Here is a 22,613-nt window from a genome sequence, read left to right as displayed (position 1 = left end):
GAATTTATTAAAATGTTTGGTCTGTAAAGGATACTTTTTTTTTAACATGTTTATTGGAGTATAATTGCTTTACAATGGTGTGTTAGTTTCTGCTTTATAACAAAGTGAATCAGCTATACATATACATATATCCCCATATCTCCTCCCTCTTTCGTCTCCCTCCCACCCTCCCTATCCCACCCTCCCTATCCCACCCCTCTAGGTGGACACAAAGCACCAAGCTGATCTCCCTATGCTATGTGGCTGCTTCCCACCAGCTATCTATTTTACATTTGATAGTGTATATATGTGAAGGACACTTTTAAGAGAATGAAAAGACAAGGCACAGGCTGGGAAACACATGCAAAACACATATCTGATAAAAGACATATCCAAAATATACAAAGAACTCTTAAAACTCAACAGTAAGAAATGAATTTTAAAATGGGCAAAAGATCCAAACTGACACTTAAAGATATACAGATGACAAGCATATGAAAAGATGCTCAACATCATTTGTCATTAGGGAATTGCAAATTTAAAACAATAACAGGATACCACTATACACCTATTAGAATGCCTAAAACACAAAGCACTGACAATACCAATTGCTGGTGAGGACACAGAGGACCTAGAACTCTCACTCACTGCCAGTGGAAATGCAAGATGGTACAGCTACTTTGCAAAACAGTTTGGCAGTTTCTTATAAGGCTAAACAGTCTCACCACGTGATTGAGCATTTGCACTCTTTGGTATTTTCCCAAATGAGTTGAAAACACCTGTCCACATAAATACCTGCATGTGAATATTTATAGCAGCTTTATTCATAATGGCCAAAAATGAAGCAACCAACATGTCCTTTGATAGCTGAATGGATAAACGAACTGTGGTACAATGCAATATTATTCATCAATAAAAAGAAATGAGGTAGCAAGCCACAGAAAGACCCGGAAGTATCTTAAATTCATATTGCTAAATGAAAGAAACCAATATGAAAAAGCTATGTGCTGTATGATTTCAATTATATGACATTCTTAAAAAGACAAAATTATAGAGATGGTCTATACATTAGTGTTTGCAAGGGGTTCACTGCAGGGAGGGATAAACACATAAAATATAGGGGACATTTTTTGGATGGTGAAACTATTCTTTATACAAGACATTAAGCATTTGTCAAAATTCAATGATCTTTATAGCACAAAGAGTAAATCTTAATGCATGCATATTTTTTTTTAAGTTTATGAAACAACCTCACTGAAGGAGGTGAAGGGAATAAAGCACTGTCCAAAGTAACTGTGGAAATGAATGGAGTCTGCAAGACTAAAGGTAAAGGAATTCTATATAAACACCTTACTTTAATTGATAAAGGTGTTTCCTATGGGGGTACAAATTAACAGTTCTTAAGTGACTAATCATTTAGGTTAGAACAGCAACTTCAACAACTCCTAAAATTCATAAAAGGCATTTAACTCCTCAGTCTCAGTGTCCTCACTAACCATAACTAGTTTATAACATCTATCTGATTCAACTCACAGAATTCGGTATTTTCTTCATAAATATTACTAACTATGCATCTACTCTATGCCAGGTCCTATGCTAGGTAAAAGGGACCTGGTAGTGAACTAATTACTCTTTTTTTTTTCTTTAACAAACTACTTTTATTTTTTTAATTCATTTTTATCCGAGTATAGTTGATTTATAATGTTGTGTTAGTTTCTGCTGTACAGCAAAGTGAACCAGTTATACATATACATATATCCACTCTTTTTTAGATTCGTTTCCCATATAGGTTATTACAGAGTACTGAGTAGAGTTCCCTGTGCTATACAGTAGGTTTTTATTAGTTATTTTACATATAGTAGTGTACATATGTCAATCCCAATCTCCCAATTTACCCCTCCCCTGCCTTTTCTCCCTTGGTAACCATAAGACAAACTACTTTTAAATTCACTAACTTTTTCTCTGAAACACAGGCTTTGACCCAGAAGGAGTTTAGACAGTCCAATAATTCCATTTTTATGAAAAAAGAAAAAATGCTCAGAAAAAAATAGTCATGGTCCCAGTACATAGACAGGAAGTGTGTATAAAGATCTGAAATAGAGATATTGATATAATATTTAAATTATATCTGTCTTATTCTAAAATCTGATTTGTAAACATCACTTGTCTTTCTGATTTGAGATACAAGATTTTTCTTCCTTTCTACTTTATTAATTCCACAGCTTCATCTCTAATTTCTCTCTACTTCACACTTTATACTATTAGTGTGCAGATATTCCTCTCATACATCACGATTTTGTGATCCCTCCAGGTCACTGTACATGCTATTCTTTATGCCTAAAATGCTCACCCTCCCTTTTCCTTGACCAGTTGGTCAACTTTGTATCCATTTTTCAAAACTCAACTCAGATGTCACTTCCTCTTAGTATATCATGCACATGCTAACACAGCATGCATGATATCATTTAAAAATTATACTATTTTGAATTCATAAAGGACAAAGACAGCCTTACACATATTCAGTAATTTCAGCACTTAACAGTGTGCCTGAGACATAGCAGAAGCTCAATAAATAATTACTGAATTGAACTTCATATTAAACAGATTTAATCTACAAGAAACAATATAGAGTGAAGAAAAACATTATGTTTAAAGGGTCACAACAACCATGTGTGATAAATTTAAACTTTGTTTTTAAACCTAAAAGTTACATTAACAGGCCAAAAAAGAAGCTATGCTAGTAATTAAATGGACATGGGAAATTCACTAGTCTAGCTAAAAAAAAGGAAATTAAGAAAAATTTAGTTTTCCCATCTCATTCCGTCCCCTTATCTGTAAAATAGTTAAATGAGTTGGATTACATCCCTTCTATGCATTCAAGTTCTGTCTTCTGTATCAGAGCATACTGTAAATATTAATGTCAGTTTGAGACTTTCATTTACCTATATCAGGACGGTCTCAACTTTCTGTAAGCTGTCCCTCCACTATTACACCTATGCTAATGTCACATTTTTAGTTACTTGCAACTTGCCATTATGACACGTGGTACCTTAGAAACTTACTCTGTAAATAGATTATGTCACAATGTGTATGGAAAAATACTGAATAATATTAAGCATTATATTTAGTTTAAAGGTTTCCATTTATTTTGAATTAAATGGCATGTCATCATGGCACCCATTTCAAAAAGTATGTATTGAGTCTTTATTTAGTGCCAGAAACCTAAAAGAATGATGAGAGAGAGAAATATCAACTATATTCAAGACATGTAGTAGGAACTGGAGATTAAAAGCAACTAGACAGACCTATATAAAGTGAGCACAGACCATGGAGAGCCAGTCAAGGAGTTTACATTTGACATTATAAGGAATGGGAAAATCATCAGGAAAATAACAAGTCAAACTGATAATTTAGGATGATTCTGGCAAAATGAATGAGAGCAACAGTACTAATCATAACTTCTAAACGGGAGGAGGTGACACTTTTCTCCCTTACCGTCAATGAGTAACTGAATTTCATCAGCTGTACCCTCTAAACCCGTTTTCAAAATTGCTGACCCCACTACATCTTCACTCTGCCGTCACTTTAGCCCAAGCCACTACCACCCCTCACTTGAATGACAGCTTCCAGCATACTTTCTCTCTCTCTTCTAACTCTATCTTTTTTTTTTTTAATTTATTTATTTACATTTTTGGCTGTGCGCAGGCTCTCTCTAGTTGTGGCTACTCTTGTTGCGGTGCACGGGCCTCCCATTGCAGTGGTCTCTCCTGTTGTGGGGCACGGGCTCCAGGCGCACAGGCCTCAGCAGTTGTGACCTGCGGGCTCCAGAGCATAGGCCCAGCAGCTGTGGTGCACGGGCCCAGGTGCTCCACGGCATGTGGGACCTTCCCGGACCAGGGCTTGAACCCATGTCCCCTGCATTGGCAGACAGATTCTTAACCACTGCGCCACCAGGGAAGCCCCCTAATTCAATCTTTATACAGAACGTTTTTAAAATGTGAATCAAATTATGTTCCTTTCCAGCTTAAAATCCTCCAACAACTCCCCTTCAGTTTTTAGGATAAAGATTCAAACCCTTTGTGCTCCATAAAAGCTCTATACCAATAGCCTCCTCTCTCCTGCCACTCCTCCCCTCTGTGTCAGTGCTCAGGCCATACTGGCCTTCTCATATTTCCCCAAACACTCCATGATCCCTTCCTACTTCAAGGCATTTCCATATGCCGTTTACTAAAACACCTGACATTCTTCCAATTACATATACCCTTTTTACCTACTGTATCCCTGGGCCAACTAAGCCTAAACATCATTTCCTGAAACAGCCTTACCTTACACTCACACCAGACCAGGTTTTCCAATAATACACTTTCACACTTTGTAATTCTCCTTTGTAGCACCTTCTCCACATTGAAGATAATGAGTTAGCTAAATATTTCAACTACATGTGCCTTAATAGAATATAAGCACGAAAACAGATCCTACAGCTGTCTTGATCACTGTATCCTCAGTGCTCTGCACATGATGGTCACTCAAATATGTTAAATGAATTGATGGATACCTTCCACTGGGGGTCAGAGGAAGAACGGCGTAGCAATGACAACAAAGAGAAAATTAAATGCCTAAAAATCTTCCATAGACTTTTCATTGGTTTAAAAAGTTAACTTCTGAATCTTTAAAATTATCTGCAGTGTTCTAATGTAGGGGTCAGCAAACGTCTTCTCAAAGCCCAGATAGTAAATATTTAGGTTTGTGTACAATAGTCTCTGCTGTAACTACTTAATAGTGCCACAGTAGCATGAAAGCAGCCACAGACTACATGTAAATTAAACTTTACATATACGTAAATTTACTTACAAAAATGGGTGGGGCTTCCCTGGTGGCACAGTGGTTGAGAGTCTGCCTGCCGATGCTGGGGACACGGGTTCATGCCCCTGTCCGGGAGGATCCCACATGCCGCGGAGCGGCTAGGCCCGTGAGCCATGGCCGCTGAGCCTGAGCCTGCATGTCCGGAGCCTGTGCTCCGCAACGGGAGAGGCCACAACAGTAAGAGGCCCGTGTACCACAAAAAAAAAAAAAAAAGTGTGGGCAGCCTCAAGGCTGTAGCTTGCTGGTCCCTGTTAATATACCCCAAAGAAACAGGAAACAGAAATTAAAGCCAATAAAACTAAATGCGAAAAATAAAAACCAAATTTGATATTCTAGTAGTCCTCTGCTACATTTCTAGACCACAGGAAATTCCAAAATTCAGTGCAAAAAAACCTATGGGAGTCCTATTCCCACATAAATTACTGCTAAGAATATTATGATATTCGGCATACATTTAAGTCTCAATAAAGTCTAGCAACATCAGCCACGAAGGTAGAAACCCAAATCTAGCCAGCTCTTCCCTTAGTAAAACACAGGAAAAAAATGTGTAATAAAACGTGTTAGCATCATGAGGCATAACTACTTACTGATGTGTCAAAAGCATTCAAGCAAGAATTTGAATCTACATTTCAAAGTAAAAAAGGTTCTATTTAAATGATAAGGTTAAACCTGCCTACTATGTGAACATAAGTCAAGGCTGATAAAATAGAAAAATAAAGCTAGACACTTTCAGGGAAAATCTGGTTCAACCACTTCTTTAGCCTTCCATAAAAATCCTTCCAAAAATAAAAGCACTCCATGTGATGATTTAAAATTATCAATCCCTAAATATATCAGTGTTAGGAAATCAGTCATTGTGACATTGTAATTCAATTCCTCTGCAATGAAAGCTCTTATATTGGTCACAGCACCACAGCAAAGAGGGTTGCGATTCGCTGTACAACAGTGAAAATGTTTTTGCCTCTAATTGTTCACATACACTATGATTCGGACAATATTTACTAACAAAAAAAATGCTGTATTTCGTGTTCAAAAAAGTTAAATGTCGACTAAAAGTTTCCTGAGTTTTAAAATGCTCAGTTATCCTGAGTAGACAGAAGGCTGAAACACAAGAATACCGGACCGAGAGTACAACAGTCAGCAAGCTAGTTCCCAACCTATCAATATCAGTTTACTCAACGCATCTAAACTCATCCAAATCTGAAGCAAGAGTTAGTAACTGGTCGATAGCTACTTCAAAGGATTATTATAAAAATACAAAAGATGATAAATTAAAAATATACTTACTGCAGCAAACAAAGATAACTTCAAATCAGTACCTATGTCAGAGTCCTCAAGACCACCCCCAGGTTAGATGGTTCACAAGAAGGACTCACAGGACTCAGCAGTCATAGATATTCACAGCTAAGATTTGTTCCAGCACAAGGACACGAAACAAAATAAAAAAAGGAAAAGGTTGGGGCTTCCCTGGTGACGCAGTGGTTGAGAGTCTGCCTGCTGATGCTGGGAACACGGGTTCAGGCCCGTGGAAGGGTCCGGGAAGATCCCACGTGCCACGGAGCGGCTGGGACCGTGAGCTATGGCTGCTGAGCCTGCGCGTCCAGAGCCTGTGCTCCACAACAGGAGAGGCCACAACAGTGAGAGGCCCACGTACCGCAAAAAAAAAAAAAAAAAAAAAAAAGGAAAAGGCACATGGGACGAAGTTGAAGAAACAATGTATAAGCTTCCAAGAGTCCTCTCCCAGTGGAATCGCAGCGTGTGCTTAATTCCTCAAGCAACAAGTTGTAACAACACATGAAAAGTGTTGTCTATTACAGATGTTCCTAAGAAATTCGGTTGTTTTTATTGAGGGCTGGTGACATGGGCACCCTCTGCCTAGGACATACCAAAACTCCAGAACCCCAGAAGGAAAGCAGGTACACAGCATAAACCACATGCACAGTTGAGGCACAGTGAACCACTCTTTATCACTTAGGGAAAGTTTTGTATCACAGTAAGGGAACTGTTTACCAGCAAAGGGCCAGCTAAGGAATAGGCAATCTCAGGCCTGCTGTGTTAAGTCTTTTTTGCACAGCAAGTATATTATGAAAGAATATTACTGAGGGTAAATTATTATGCCTCATACCAACTTCAGATGGATTAAAGTCTTAAATGTAAAAAAATGAAGACAACAGGAAAATAATAAATGGCTAACATTTGTTGAGCTCTTGCTATTTCCCTGGCATTAAGTATTTTATATGTATGACCTTACTTAAGGTTCACAGCAATTCCAGGGGGTAGTCCGAGATGATACTCAAAATACTCAACAACCATTATCACATAGCTGTTAAAACATTCACGCATGTACTTCCTAATATCAGCCCTGTAGATATGTACTGTTATTATCTCCATTTTATTAAAAAAAAAAAAAGGAACAGAGAATCCAAAGATATACAACTAGTACATGACAGTGACAGGATTTTTAATCTAACCTGTCTCAGAGCCCTGGCTCTTGTCTTTATTACACACACACACACACACACACACACACACACACACACACAGAGTAAAAGCCATAAAGAAAAACATCACTAAATTTAATTACATGAAAATTTAAAACTATACATGGTAAAGGCAACAAAAAAAGTCAGAAGCCAATGGCTGAGAGAAGATATTTGTGACACATTTAACAAGAATTAAATTCAGACCACACAAGAAACTTTTTCTTATCAATTAGAAAAAGACAAACAACTCAGTAGAAAAATCAGTAAATAAGTAATACACAGAAAAGGAAACCAACCAGTAAATATATGAAAAAATTATAAAATTAATAGTGATATAGATGCAAATTAAAATGAGTATCATTTCACACTCAACAGACTGGCTAAAATTTTAAAGTTAGATAATAGCAAGTGGGCTAAGATGAGGAGCAAGAGAAATTTTCATTCACTGCTGCAAAGTATAAATTAGTAGAACCATTTTAGGAAGATATTTGGCAGCATCTGGTAAAGCTGAATATCCACAGATCCTCTGATCCAGTGATGCTATCCCTAGGTTTATATCCTAGAGAAATTCTGACGTATATGATCAAAGAAACATGAGTAAGAATGTTCACTGCTGCACTATCTTGATATTATCAGTGAGGAATAACTTGAATGTCCATTAGCAGAGGAACGGAGAGCAAAAGAATGGTATATTTAAATGATATTATACAGTAGTAAAAATAAATGAAATAGACCTATAATATAAATACACATGTACCGCAAAGACATAAAACTGAGTAAAAAAAAAAATCACAGAACATCATGTATCACTTATATAAGTTGTAAAACAGACATACAAAACAATATCATGTATTATCCACAGATACATAAATGCATTAAAGGTTAAAAAAAAGATGGCCTATATAACATGGTTTAGAATTCATTGTTTTAAAGTAAGACACATTAGAAGAAACTCATTTTTATATTTGCTACTAGGGTGCTAATGAATGAATTAGCAGGAATCAGTAATCAGGAAAGAAAAAGTGAACATCACTACAAGACCATAAGGATGTTTAAAAAAAAATAAGATAATCCTGAACAACCTTCACCAACAAATGACATCTTAGATGAAATGGACAAGTTCTCAAAACCAACACAAGGGCTTCCCTGGTGGCGCAGTGGTTGAGAGTCCGCCTGCCGATGCAGGGGACATGGGTTCGTGCCCCGGTCCAGGAAGATCCCACATGCCATGGAGCAGCTGGGCCCGTGAGCCACGGCCGCTGAGCCTGAGCGTCCGGAGCCTGTGCTCCACAACAGGAGAAGCCACAACAGTGAGAGGCCTGCGTACCGAAAAAAAAAAAAAAAACCAACACAAGAAGAAATATATATATAAACCTTAATGGGCCAACATCTATTTTAAAAATTAAATCTGTTCTTAAAATTCTTTTCCCAAAGAAAACTCTAGGTCCAAAAGGTTTCATTGGTGAATTCTTTTAAACATTTAAGGAAGAAGCCACATGAATTGTACATAAACTCTTCAAAGGAAAAAAAAGTAACACTTTTCAACCCATTTATAAAGCCAACATAACCCTTATACCAGAACACCACAAGAATACCCCTCCCCCGCAAAAAAAGAGGAAAATTACAAAGCAATCCTGCTCATGAACATAAATGCAAAAAAAAGAACATAAATATATATTCAATATTAGGAAATCAAGTTTATAATAAATGTTAAACAACATTTATTATTATAAGAGGATAGTACATCACACTCAAGTGCCAAGTAAATCTATTCCAGGGATGGAAAGGTGCTTTAATATTTGCAAATCAATAAATACAATTTAGGGAATTCCCTGGCAGTACAGTGGTTAGGACTCCACACTTCCACTGCAGGGGGCATGGGTTCAGTCCCTGGTCGGGGAACTAAGATCCTGCAAGCGGCACAGCACGGCCCAAAAAAAAAAAAAGAAATGCAATCTAACACACTAACAGAAATAATAATAATAATTTAATCATTTCAATAAATGTAGAGAAAGTGTTTGATAACAAAATTAACATTCACTCACAACAAAAATTCAGCAAATAAAGTAAAAGGGAACTTCTTTAATCTGATGAAAAATATCTACAACCCCCCCACACACACAAATATCCACACACACAAATATTAATGGTGAGCTATTAAAATTTTCCTAAAATTCTATCACCATTTCAATTCAACATTATGTTGGAGGTTCTAACCAGTGCAATAAAGGGTGGGGTGGGAGGGGGGGTTAGGAGGGGTGTTGAGCCTTTGCAAATGGTATCACTGTATAGTATATGTAGAAATTCCAAAAACATTCACAGGCAAATTATCAAAACTAGTAAGTGGATTTACCAAGGTCACTGAAAAAACAGGTCAAAATATAAAAATCAGGAAATAAAATTTTTAAAGTGGTACCATTTATAGCAACCAAATCAAATACCTAAAAATAATGCAAATATGTATAAAATTTTACAGAAAAGTACAAAATGTTAGCAATAAATATTTCTTAAAGTCCCAAATAAATGGAGGAGCAGACCATACCCATAAAGTAGAAGACTCACTATAGTAAATATGTCATTTCTCCCCAAATTGATCTATAAATTCAATGCAATCCCATTCAAAATTCCTATAGGTTCTTTGTAGAAACTGACAAACTCATTCTAACATTTAAATAGATTACAAAAAGCCAACTAGGGAAACCTTGGTAAAGAACAAAACTAGAAGACTTACACTACCAGATGTCAATACTTATTTTAAAGCTACAACAATTAAAGCAGTGTAGCACTGACACAAGGATAAACAAAGAGACCAATGAACTAAAAGAGAGGCAAGAAATACATAGATACAATTACTAACTTAGGACAAAGAAAACCCTGCAGTAGAGTAGGAAAAATATGACTTTTCCAAAAAAAAGAAAAAAAAATTGATCTTGACCTCTACCTCATATCATGCACATAAATAATTCCCAGATGGCTTGTAGACCTTACAATGAAAGGTTAAAAAACAAAGCTTTTAAAAATAAACATTGGGGGCTTCCCTGGTGGCGCAGTGGTTGAGAGTCCACCTGCCGATGCTGGGGACACGGGTTCATGCCCCGGTCCAGGAAGATCCCACATGCCGCGGAGCGGCTGGTCCCGTGAGCATGGCCGCTGAGCCTGCGCGTCTGGAGCCTGTGCTCCGCAACGGGAGAGGCCTCCATACCGCAAAAAAAAAAAAAACAACATTGGAATATACCTTCATAACTTTAGAGTAGACAAAAAATTCTCACAGTGCAAAAAGTGCTAATAATAAAGGAAAAATGTTAAATTGTTAAATTCTACTCATCAAAAGACACTATTAAAAGGTTTTAAAAGCAATCCATATATATAAAAATGTATACACATATGTGTATATGTGTGTATATATATAAAATTTATATCCAAAATATATAAAGGATTTTTACAAAACAATTAAGAAAAAATACATAAAGCCCAACAGAAGGCACTTCACAGAAGAGTATATACTAATGGCAAACAAGTAGTTACCACAAACCACAGGACAAAAATCTCAATGCAATACTACTATACCCCCACCAGAATAGCAAAAATGCAAAAAAAAACCAGACAACATAAAGTATAAACTAGAAAGTGGAATTTCGGGAATGCTTATTTACTGCTAGTGAGAGTTTAAACGGATACAACCACTTTGGAAAACTGAAAGCATCTAAAGCTATAGACATAAGTATACACTATAATCCAGCAATTCCTCTCCTACACATTTTGTGAACAGAAATGCATAAATGTTCACCAAAAAACATGTTGCAAAATCTTCACAGCAGAAGCAGTAGCCCAAAACCAGATACAATCTAAATGTCCATCAATAGCAGAATAAAATAACTTATAATATATTCTCACAATGGATTATTATGTAACAAGAAGAATGAGCAAACAACTAACAAATATGCATATAACATTTACTGGAAGAAGCCAGATATAAATAACACATGTCTATAATTCTACTCATATTGAATTCAGGAATAGGCAAAACTAAGCTACAGCAATAGAAATCAGAACAGTGGTTCCTCCTGGGGTGGGGTAACAGAATGACTGAAGAGCACAAGAAATATTCTGGTGTGCTGGAAATATTCTATATCATAAATGTGGATGATTGTTAAACAAGTATACACATTTTCAAAATTCCCTATGCTATATGCAAAAGACTTGTACATTTTATTGTATTTAAATTATACCTCAACAAACCACTGTCAATATTTAAGCAAAAAAAAAAAAAGCCTAGATTCTAGACAAGTGCTATGCAAAGTAGTCCGTCTATAAACTGTGAGGACCTATGACAAGATAAGGAGCTTGCACCAGACTGCATCAACACACTGCTTTCTTCAAAGAGAAAGTCAGCTGAACTAAACAATGGATTTCAACTAAACTGTTAGTTGTGGACACAGCTGACTCACATTCTAGTGAAGGCTCCTAACCTCAACCTGGACCGGAATGAGCACTGTTGTAAAGAACAACCATAGTGGTGCTTGTGGAGAAGATTAGGAAATGTCTTTGGTGAGACAAAGGAGGCAATGGAGAGACAAAGGAAAATGAGAACAGGCTAAAGTTCTTTTGGGGTAAGTAAGTTAGATATACTATTTTAGAAAAAGGAGAAAGAAGAAACAGAAAAAGTGAGATAATTTAAATAAAAATATAAGATAACAGAGTTAATTCCAAGTATATCAATAAATGCAAACATAAAGGACCAAACTCATCAGTTAAAAACAAAAGACAGACTGTATTTTTTATTTATTTATTTATTTTAAATTTTTTTGCGGTACGCGGGCCTCTCACTGCTGTGGCCTCTCCCGTTGCAGAGTACAGGCTCCGGACGCGCAGGCTCAGTGGCCACGGCTCACGGGCTCAGCCGCTCCGCGGCACGTGGGATCTTCCCGGACCGGGGCACGAACCCGTCTCCCCTGCATTGGCAGGCAGATTCTCAACCACTGCGCCACCAGGGAAGCCCAGATTGTATTTTTTAAAAAATAATAACCTATTATATATCAAAAGAGCTGATAGTGAAAGGATAGAAAATATATAAATAAAACTGGTAAAATATACTAATTCTGAAAAAAAAGAGGCCTTAAGACAAAAAGCATAATGAGGCTTAGAGAGGTTCACTAAACAATGACTGAAAGTCCAATTCACCAAGGAAACAATTCTAAACAGGTACACATGTAACAAAATTAATTTAAAATAGAAAAAAGCAAACAGTTGATAGAATTTTAGAGCATAAATGGTAAATCCACTATCACAGTAGATCTTAACACACTCTTTTCAACTTTTACCATCAATTCGCCATCCTTTCTCAGACTATCTTCTTAGATCCGAAGAGAATGACACACAGACACCATTCCGTTCCAAAGCACAGAATGAACACTTTTGTAGTCTCCCATCCCATATACACAAGCCAAATGATCAAGGAGGAAATTCATGGATCTTAGAGACTAATGGTCAATTCAGATGTGTACTGAAGTCTTCCAGAGGCTATTTCATCATTTATGTTACAAGAACAGTGAACTGTCTGAAAAATGTCAGGTACTAGGCAGCTGACTGCTGCCATCTACTGGACACAATGGTCATGTCAACTTCAATCATATTCGCTTAAAAAGTCCTAGTAAGAGAGCACATAAAGGCCCTAAACCGTAATCTTTTCTGAACTTCCTTTACCTAACGAAATAAGAGATGCTGCCTCTAAATTAAGTACGTGTCCTCTCCATGTCTGTGCAATTTAACAAGCCTCTGGTAACAACATTTATTTTTTTCCAAGTCACAGGTTTATATGAATAAACCTGTGAAAATTACATCACCTGAAGTCTACCTGGAATTTAATATACCACAAAGACTACCAATTTTCCCATACAACTACTGGAAAATTGATTTTATATACTCAGTAACTACAGGGAATAACTTTAATCACACCAACTATACTTTACTCACATGGCATATAATCCACATTACTTGCAATTTTTCTTAAAATATGCATGTATATATATATGGTAGGTCCTCTAGTGCTCATTCATATCTGGTGCCCTCGCCTACCAGGCACACAGGAAAATTACACTTCCTGCCCACTCAGTACATAAGATTAGTTCCAGTCAGTATGTTGTGAGTAAAAGTGCCATATGCCACCTGCAGGCCACAGCAGTAACTGCATGTGTGAGACCCTCTGCCAGTAACTGCATGTGTGAGATCCTCGTTACCAGAGTGACAAAGGGTCTCAAAAGAGCCCCAAGATCAAAGCAGCTTGGAACACTGAAGACAGTTGCCCTAGAGAGTTGTCCAGACCTACAATAGACATTTTAAGGGTAAAAAATAAACTTTTATTGTGTTAAGTCACTGAGAGTTGGCACTGAGAATGTTACCTCAGCACAGCTTAGCCCAGGATTTCTCATCAGCAGCACTATTTACATCTTGGGCTGGATAAATCTTTGTTGTGGGTGCTATCCTGTGCATTACAGGATGTTAAGCAGTATCCCGGTGTGTTGCCAGCAGCATCCCTCAATGTGACAACCAAAAATGTCTCCAGACATTGCCTTCCCCTACTGAGAACCACTAACCTAGCTTAACCTGAACAGTACAGTGTGTCCATATGAATATGTGTGTGTATTTATTTACATACAGCTGACCTTTGAAAAACATGAGGTTAGAGGTGCTGACCCTCCGCACAGTTGAAAATCCACGTTTAACTTACAATCGGCCCTCTATATATACACTGTTCCTCCATACCCGCATTTCCGCATCCGCAAATTCAACCAACCACAGACTGTGTAGTACTGTAGTATTTTTACTATTGAAAAAGATTCATATATAAGTGGACCCTCATAGTTCGAACCCATGTTATTCAAGGGTCAACTATATTATGAATGTGTATGAGAACATATTTAACTCGTGCTATATTATACAAATATATGCTTTATTATGTATTAAGACCAGATGTTTTGTAGGCCTTTAAGAGATATGAATTCCCATTTCTCAAACTAGGAAAGTTAGTTCATAAACTTAAAAAATCCAATCAATATCCCAAGTCTCTCTATAGCAAAGTAAACAAAATGTTCCAAAATGGTATATAAATCCATACATACTATGCTGTTCATCTCAGAGGACTCATAGCTCCCAACTGGGTGGACATTTCCAATGGGCTCCAAGCCCTCTTCATCCCACATGTACGTTCCATCAGAGCTATCAGATGGAGAGAGTTCAAATGAAGAACCAGCTCTGTAATCTGTATCTGGTGAAATCAAGTTGTTTCCAGAAGCATGTTTTGAACATTCACTCCTGTCTTCAGTTGATTTTTTAAAAGAGAGGAAAAAAAGTTATTAATTCATAAAAATATAATTATTTCTCAGGTTCAAAAAATATAAGATTTAATAATTTGATATATTATAGCAAAAAAGTTGGCAAAAAAGTATTCATAACTAGAATCTTCTAAATCTAAACAATAAAAAAATCAAGATGCAAAATCTTAAAAATAAACTACTGAAATATTTCCCAATAAAGAAAATTCATTGAGCCATCTTTCACTTCTGCAATATTTCTAGAAATGTACATAAAGCCTCATATTCTTTGAATATTTCCTAAGATATTTATTTTTAAGCACTGCCCAGGAAAGTCTTTACTCTGTGTATATCATTTAACCTTGCAGTTGACTCCTTATAAGGAAATAACTTGCTCCAGCAGTCACTCCTAACTAGAAGACCCTCAGGCAGTCAAGGGTGTATGCATATCTCCAGGGATGGCCTAGTCCTTCAACCAGATTACATGCCTATACCCAAACCGTCAGTTTGTTCCTTTTTCAGGCCAGATGGGCACAGAGGTAAATTTTCCCCAGTATTTAGCACCAGGATTACCAAGTATAAGAAGAAATGTTTAACAGGTGCTATCTCACTCTCAATTAAAAAAATTAAGCTCCTCTGAAAGTTTAACTATTAAGTCTACTAAGCAAGAAATCTAACTCTTCCTTTAAAAAAATGAAAATTGCCTAGGATAAAAAAATTCATTAGATTGGACATAACCTATATTAGTCCATTTACCCTTTGGTACAGCTTTACTCTTAACAAATAGTAGTGATCTACTACCCTAAAGGAAGAGATGGTTTAAAACAGGCTGCCACTGATTGGAGGAAGCAGGGAAAAAAAATAATTTTGAAGCAAGCAGGAATAAGCCTGCGTTTGACAAAGAAGAGCAAAGGTAAAATACCATAAGGGAATGAATATTTTTATGGATGTTGTTTTAGCATGAAAAATAGAACAAGGGACAAAAGTCACAAGGAAGGTAAATGTTGCCCCATTCCAATTTTGTCTAGATCCATCCTTCCATGAAATTGTTAGTATCCTGGTATTAATCAGAAGATAATCCTAAGTGGAAATTCAGTTCTATTATCTAGGAGAAAGCAAAAAAAATTAAGGACATTAATATTTACCAGAGACACTTATATCTATCCACTCATCAGTTTTACTGAAGGATTTTTCATTTTCCTTGGGGGAGTCAAATATATCCTTTGGTGGTTCATTTTCACACTTTTCTTCTTTGAGAGAAATTTCCTCTGGAGTTACTCTAGTTCTGTTGGAATCTTCTATATCTATAAAATCATCACTGAAGTCTTCACTTAAATCATTCTTATCAGAAGATGACAGAGAAGACAATGAAATGTCATCCACATCATCACCCAGGTATCTAATTTTAGTATCATGTTTCATGGTCTGGTCATTTTCTGTTATATAACTATCATTTTCAATTAGTTCTTGGTCCTTATCCTTAGCTCTGTCCTTAGCCACAAGTGCAGCATCTTCCTCTATACATGTGTCAGCCGGTGAATTTTTATTACCATCAACTGTGATAGTCCCAGAAAATGGAGATCGGCCAGATTTCAGTAGAGAGGGATGAACCATCCTATAACCCAAAGTGGAAGTTACACCCGGGCCATTTGGTAAAGCCAACTTCTTTCCACCAGCAGCATAAGGCCTATTAAATCCATACCTTAAATGTTCATTCCCATTGAGTACTTCTGACTGCCGAGAATTTCTTGCTAGCATACTTGACCTCAGAGGCACTCTAATGGGTAGCTGTTGATTCTGATAAGGCTTTGTAAGATCTGCAGCTCTATTGAAGGAATGTGATCTGGTTATAGATGAAGGTGGAAGGAATGAATTCTGAATGGAATGTGAAAAACTCTGTGACCTAACCATTTTTTCACAAGCAAGAGATTTCATATTATCTAGGGATTGTGCTAAGCTTTCTCCAGAACTGCTTCTGGTGGCACAGGAGTTTGCTCTAGGCCTTTGGATGCTACCAGCTGATCGGTTTCCATAAAATCCATTCAACTGCGACTTTGGAGCACTGACTGAAGCATATGAAGTCCTTCCTAATAATGTGCCTTTGGTGAATTTACCCAAATTAGACGGTCCAGACAAAGACTTTTGGTTTAACTCTTCTGCAGATGACACAAACGTAGTAGATGTCTTTGCTAACTTTGATGTGAGTAAAGAAATACTTTTCAAACCTCCCTTCATCCCATTTTTATCAAACATTCCTTGAGCAGGTGCATGTTTTTCAGGATCAATTTCTTTATCATGTGAACTCTGAGTACCGTTAGGCTCTTCAGGACTTTGTGCACTAAACTGGTATTTATTTGCCGTTCTCCAATTAAATGAATGGGACAATGAACAATCAGAGCCATTATTTTTGATGTAACTTTTGGCATTGCTACTCTCGGAAGTTCCCAATAAATTAACAGGCTTTCCATTTGGCATTGGCTGCAGTGTACTTCTTACAGGTTTTGTTCCATACTTTGGCAACTTGGAACCCAAAAAAGTCTTGATTTGTGTTTTTTCTTCCATGAGCTATATGGTGCATTTGTTCTTAAAATTTGACAAAATCTGAGGAGACAAAGAAGCAGATTAAACATTTCTAAATAAGGATAATTACATGGATTATTACATAATATGAATGCATATTCTTAAATAAATGCAGCAAAAACCAAAAGTTACTCATAATTCCTACAGAACTCTTAATAAATACTGATTACACTAATTAATAACTTCATGTTAGAAGAAAATAAACATTTTTGTAAACCCTTTTATTAACTTGGGCTATGGATGATGATAGCAAAATCCAGAAATAATAAAAGACTATCAAATTTGTATTAAAAAATAACACTTCTACAGCACATTTTCCAATTTCCAATCCAAATTATTTTTTCCATTTTGGGTAATATTATTTCCTTCAAAAATAAAAACGTGACTTTGGTTTTTTTTTGGGGGGGGTTCGCGGGCCTCTCACTGTTGTGGCCTCTCCCGTTGTGGAGCACAGGCTCCAGACGCGCAGGCTCAGCGGCCATGGCTCACGGGCCTAGCCGCTCCGCGGCATGTGGGATCTTCCCGGACCGCGGCACGAACCCGTGTCCCCTGCATCGGCAGGCGGACTCTCAACCACTGCGCCACCAGGGAAGCCCTGGTTTTTTTTTTAAGTGCACTTGATCTTATAAAAACTGGAATACAATTTAAAACTTTCATTATTAAAGTTAAGAGAAGGATGTAGATAAAGAATCCAACAGCACCAAAAAAATTCTTCTGGCATCAAGGGCTGAAATGTCAGCTGTCATTTTAAGCAAATATCTCAAAAGAATTTCTATCCAGTAATATAAACATACATTACAGTTAGTGTCAGGGTGAGAAGTATAATGAGTTAATAACATTGATTAGTCCATTAATCTCAACCTCTCAAATTTTTTTTCTTTAATATTTATTTATTTGGTTGCACCAGGTCTTAAGTTGCAGCAGGCAGGCTCCTTAGTTGTGGCATGCGAACTCTTAGCTGCAGCACGCATGCGGGATCTAGTTCCCTGACCAGGGATCGAACCGAGGACCCCTGCATAGGGAGCGTGAAGTCTTATCCATTGCACCACCAGGGAAGTCCCTCAAATTATTTTAAAGGTAATAAACAACAACAAAAAGGTTCAATGAACCCAAAAGAGCATAAAAATAAAGTGTCCTCTATGTGAGTAACTTTAATAAATTATGTCATCTGATGAGATTACAAAAATGAGATAAAAATATTAAAATGCCCTAACATTAACAAAAATATAATATGGTCACTATATGTTCACTGTGGTTATATAAAAATGTTGTAACACGGGCTTCCCTGGTGGTGCAGTGGTTGAGAGTCCACCTGCCGATGCAGGGGACATGGGTTCGTGCCCTGGTCCGGGAAGATCCCACATGCCATGGAGCAGCTGGGCCCGTGAGCCATGGCTGCTGAGCCTGCGCGTCCAGAGCCTGTGCTCTGCAACGGGAGAGGCCACAACAGTGAGAGGCCCGCGTATCGCACACACAACAAAAAAAGAGACAGACTAGGGCTACCCTGGTGGCACAGTGGTTGGGAATCTGCCTGCCGATGCAGGGGACAAGGGTTCAAGCCTTGGTCCGGGAAGTTCCCACGAGCCACAGAGCGGTGAAGCCCATGCACCACAACTGCTGAGCCTGCGCTCTAGAGCCCACGAACCACAACTACAGAAGCCCCGTGCCTAGAGCCCCGTGCTCCTCAACAAGAGAAGCCACCACAATGAGAAGCCCGCGCACCAAAACAAAGAGTAGCCCCCGCTCGCCACAACTAGTGAAAGGCCGCGTGCAGACCCCAAAGCAGCCAAAAATAAATAAAATTAATTAATTTTTAAAAAAGATACAGACTATACATACATGTGTGTTTCATTTTTCAGCCAAAAATCCACCAGCTACAGTCGAACAAGAAAATGCTTAAACTAAACATCTCTAAACTTTAAAAAGTAGTGGCCAGAAAAAGATTCTGCACAGTGTGATCTGGCTCCTAGCCTGATTACACTGCCTAGAAGCAATAATGAGAAAAATTGGTGAGTTCATAAAACTTGAAAATTTTAATATATAAATATTTTAATAAATATCTTCCGGTTTAGATATAAAGACCTGTTTTGGCATGCCCTAGAAAAGTCCAGGAGAACATCTTCAGCACAGAAGCTTTAAAACCTAAGCTGAGACAGGCAGAGTGGCCACCAGAACCTGTTGACTTCCAAGGCATTCTTCTGAGTTAAGGAAAGGGTCTGAAGCCCCTAGAAATGTACTACACCCTCGGCAGGATGGAATAAGGCCAGTACAGGACACTTAACAAAATCTAAGGAGACAGGAGAGCCTGGAGCCCCAGAAGAACTCTCCCCCCACCACCACCTTATATCCTTCAACTACAGAGAAGCAGACAGAGAATAAAACACACTGCTCAAAAGATGTATTGAGGGGGTACAGTAAAAGGAGGAGACAAAGTCACAGTTAAGATGAGGATGGCATCAAGGAGAACTCACCCATGTTATATCAGGGCAGATACAAAGTCTTGACTTCACTATCCAAGTATTTACCTAGCAAGATATAAAGAAAAGGCCATGCAACTGTATGAACAAGAGGGTGGAAAGAAGAGGAAAGAAAAAAAGAACCTAGTCTGAAAGCAAACATACACAGGAAAATAAGGAAATCCCCAATGAGTTCTTTGTAACAGAAAACAACCTAATAAGCACATACATTTAATAAATCAAAAGCTCAAAGATGAAAAGACAAAACAGGTAAGTTGAAAAGAAAAGCTATGGAGCTAAGAAAATCAATTAAGAAAAATGAATTTGAAAAAAAAGCAAGAAAAAGAACCAAACACTGAAAATCAAACTAATGGCAAGAAGAAAAATCATAAGAAAAATCTCCTAAGTACTGAGGAGAAAAACAGACAGAGATACCAAGGCAATCAGATAGAATAAGTAGGACAGAGACTAAACAGAAAGATACTTAGTATCCCTGAAGTAGAATAACTAAACAAATAGAAGAGAAAAAGCAGGTAGACATGATAGAAAATAGTCCTAAAATAAAGGTAAAGAAAATCTACTAAAGGAAAGGAAAAATACAATAAACCACAGATCCAAATACGTATCTAAATTAAATTAATAAAACGTCAAGGATAAAGAAATAATTTTCTGGGAATGCAGATTGAAAAAAATCATTTTGTAAAGAAAAATTTAAGACTTTTGAATAAGCAAAAAAGATCCTTCTGATGAAATGCTGCAGCTTCTAGGGATAATTTAATCCTACAGGAATTGTCATTGGACTATTTTACCACTCTGTAAAGATAGAGGTTAACATATAGAAAACTAATGGTAAAGCACACAATTCTTGTCTACAGACATGCAAATAAATTCTGCCCATTTCAGTTGACTTCTCTCCACCATGATGGAAGAAGCCAGCTTTGCAAATTCACTTCAATATTCCTGATCTATAAATGTACGTGTCCTTTGCATTCTCCCTTGAGCCAGCTATAACATATCTCTGACTCCCTCATTAATGATTAGATAAATAAAACCTTTAACATGTCCATTTGATATCTGAATAAGAGTCATGATTTAATTCTTTTCTAAAATTTATCCTTAGTAGTTTTGGAAATTCCACCAAGATACCCAGTGGATTCACCTGACAGAGCTAGGTAAGTTCTTTGCCAAAATAGTACATACACCTCACAGGCAGCTCAAGCCCAGACATTTCTTGTCTCCCAGAGGTGAACTAAGAACAGCAATAGAACTTTGTTAACTGTGCTTTCTATTTTAACTTTCCTCTCTTCTAATTTTGTTTTTGTTTTTAGTTTATTTATGGTCAATAAGTTATTCTCTGTTGGTGATAACAATGATTCAGAATTTGATTTTATGGACTGTCATTCAGTGATCTCTGTAAACAAATTAATGGTTTATACAGATCTGTGTTGGGTGAGAGAAAAAGAAGAATCTGATTCATTAGTCACCTGTTCACTTATCTCTTTTGTTTACCTATCTTTTTTTTTTTTTTTTTTTGCGGGTACGAGGGCCTCTTACTGTTGTGGCCTCTCCCATTACGGAGCCTGTCTGGATGCGCAGGCTCAGCGGCCATGGCTCACGGGCCCAGCCACTCCGCGGCATGTGGGATCTTCCCGGACCGGGGCACGAACCCGTGTCCCCTGCATCAGCAGGCGGACTCTCAACCACTGCGCCACCAGGGAAGCTCTATAAAGTCTCGTAAAGCAGCTCTGTTCCAACTGGCTTATAGAGATAAATATGCACTATTTTTATAAATTGAATATTACCAAAATTCCCAGAAAATAAGCAAATTGATCTTCTAATATTTTAAATGTGTTATATATTTTTAAATTATTCTTACAGAAATTAATTCAGAAAGGTTTTAAGAACCAAGTTCATATAATTAAGGTAAATGGCAAACAAAAATAGTTTAATAAAATAGGTTTATCTTCTGCTTTTTAAAATCAATGTTAAGTATAATACAAGCATACATCTTTATTCCATTAGAGTAACTTTCTAAAACATATACAGGCTTACTGATCAAATAAGCCAGTATTACTCACACATAGTGTTTAAGACTATGAAAATGTAAAACTGTATTTAAATTGAATGACTATTCTGACAAACTTTTCATTTCAACAGTAATTATGTTTTATAGTATGTCAGCTTACAAATAATTTCCAAGAACTTTAAGGTAACAAAAGCTTAGACTAATATTAAACTGAATTAATTAGTGGATAATCACTGGCTTGCTAGATCATTTCTAAGTAAGAATATTAAAACTTCGGTTACTAAGCATAATTTCAAGTTTATATGCTTTTGCTTCTTGTTATTGTGTGCTACAGAAAGACTCTCTCTGGGACATGTAAATGAACATGTTCGTTTTTGCTACTTTGAGAAATTGTACACTAGATCCCATTTTTATAAAAGTAACATGCCAGATAGATAAATAGACAGACAGACAGAGGATATAACATAGAGATGTGCGTGCACCTATATATTTAAACACACAAACTGTTAATACTGATTACCATTAGGGAAGTGAGAATCAGGTGAAAAGAAGTCTTCTTTTCACCTTTACATCGTTATTGCTTAAATACTTTAAATATGCCCATATTTTTGCCATTTAAAACATGTTAACTAAAAAACTGCATTTAAAAAATTAAAAAAATTTATTCAGTATCAAACAAGACTCTTAAACAGTTTAATCTTACCAAAAAAATTATTTAAAATTAAGTTTAATATTACAGAAAATATACTTAAAAGACATAAAAATAGAAGTTTGGATAAAACACAAAAGAGGATTTTTTTAGTCAATAGACATTATTTTTTCATAAATTACTATTTCAATTTCTCCAGACTTCAACCTCAATTTATTGTTTCACTTATCAATTTTATCTTTAAAATTTTATTCTAAATTCACCATA

At 36.8% G+C, this 22,613-nt stretch overlaps 1 protein-coding gene across 5 annotated transcripts in view; it reads right to left on the bottom strand.

Moving 5' to 3' along the window:
• CCSER2 (coiled-coil serine rich protein 2) overlaps positions 1-22,613 on the bottom strand; it is a 154,863-nt gene that overhangs the window by 104,885 nt on the left and 27,365 nt on the right. For 3 of the 5 annotated variants that reach the window (XM_060125864.1, XM_060125866.1, XM_060125867.1), the window contains exons 2-3: positions 15,781-17,236; positions 14,444-14,640 (exon numbers count right to left, since the gene is read on the bottom strand). In XM_060125864.1, coding sequence (XP_059981847.1) covers positions 14,444-14,640; positions 15,781-17,197 — 1,614 coding nt within the window. In that variant the 5' untranslated portion in view covers positions 17,198-17,236. Of the gene's footprint in view, positions 1-14,443; positions 14,641-15,780; positions 17,237-19,686; positions 19,741-22,613 lie in introns of all 5 variants that reach the window. The other 2 variants (XM_060125865.1, XM_060125868.1) reach the window with 2 other exon arrangements.

The sequence above is a fragment of the Lagenorhynchus albirostris genome, chromosome 16 (genome assembly GCF_949774975.1).
Source record: "Lagenorhynchus albirostris chromosome 16, mLagAlb1.1, whole genome shotgun sequence".
Taxonomy (NCBI): Eukaryota; Metazoa; Chordata; class Mammalia; order Artiodactyla; family Delphinidae; genus Lagenorhynchus; species Lagenorhynchus albirostris.
Note: the sequence above shows the minus strand (reverse complement) of the source record. Positions and strands in the feature narration are given on the sequence as shown.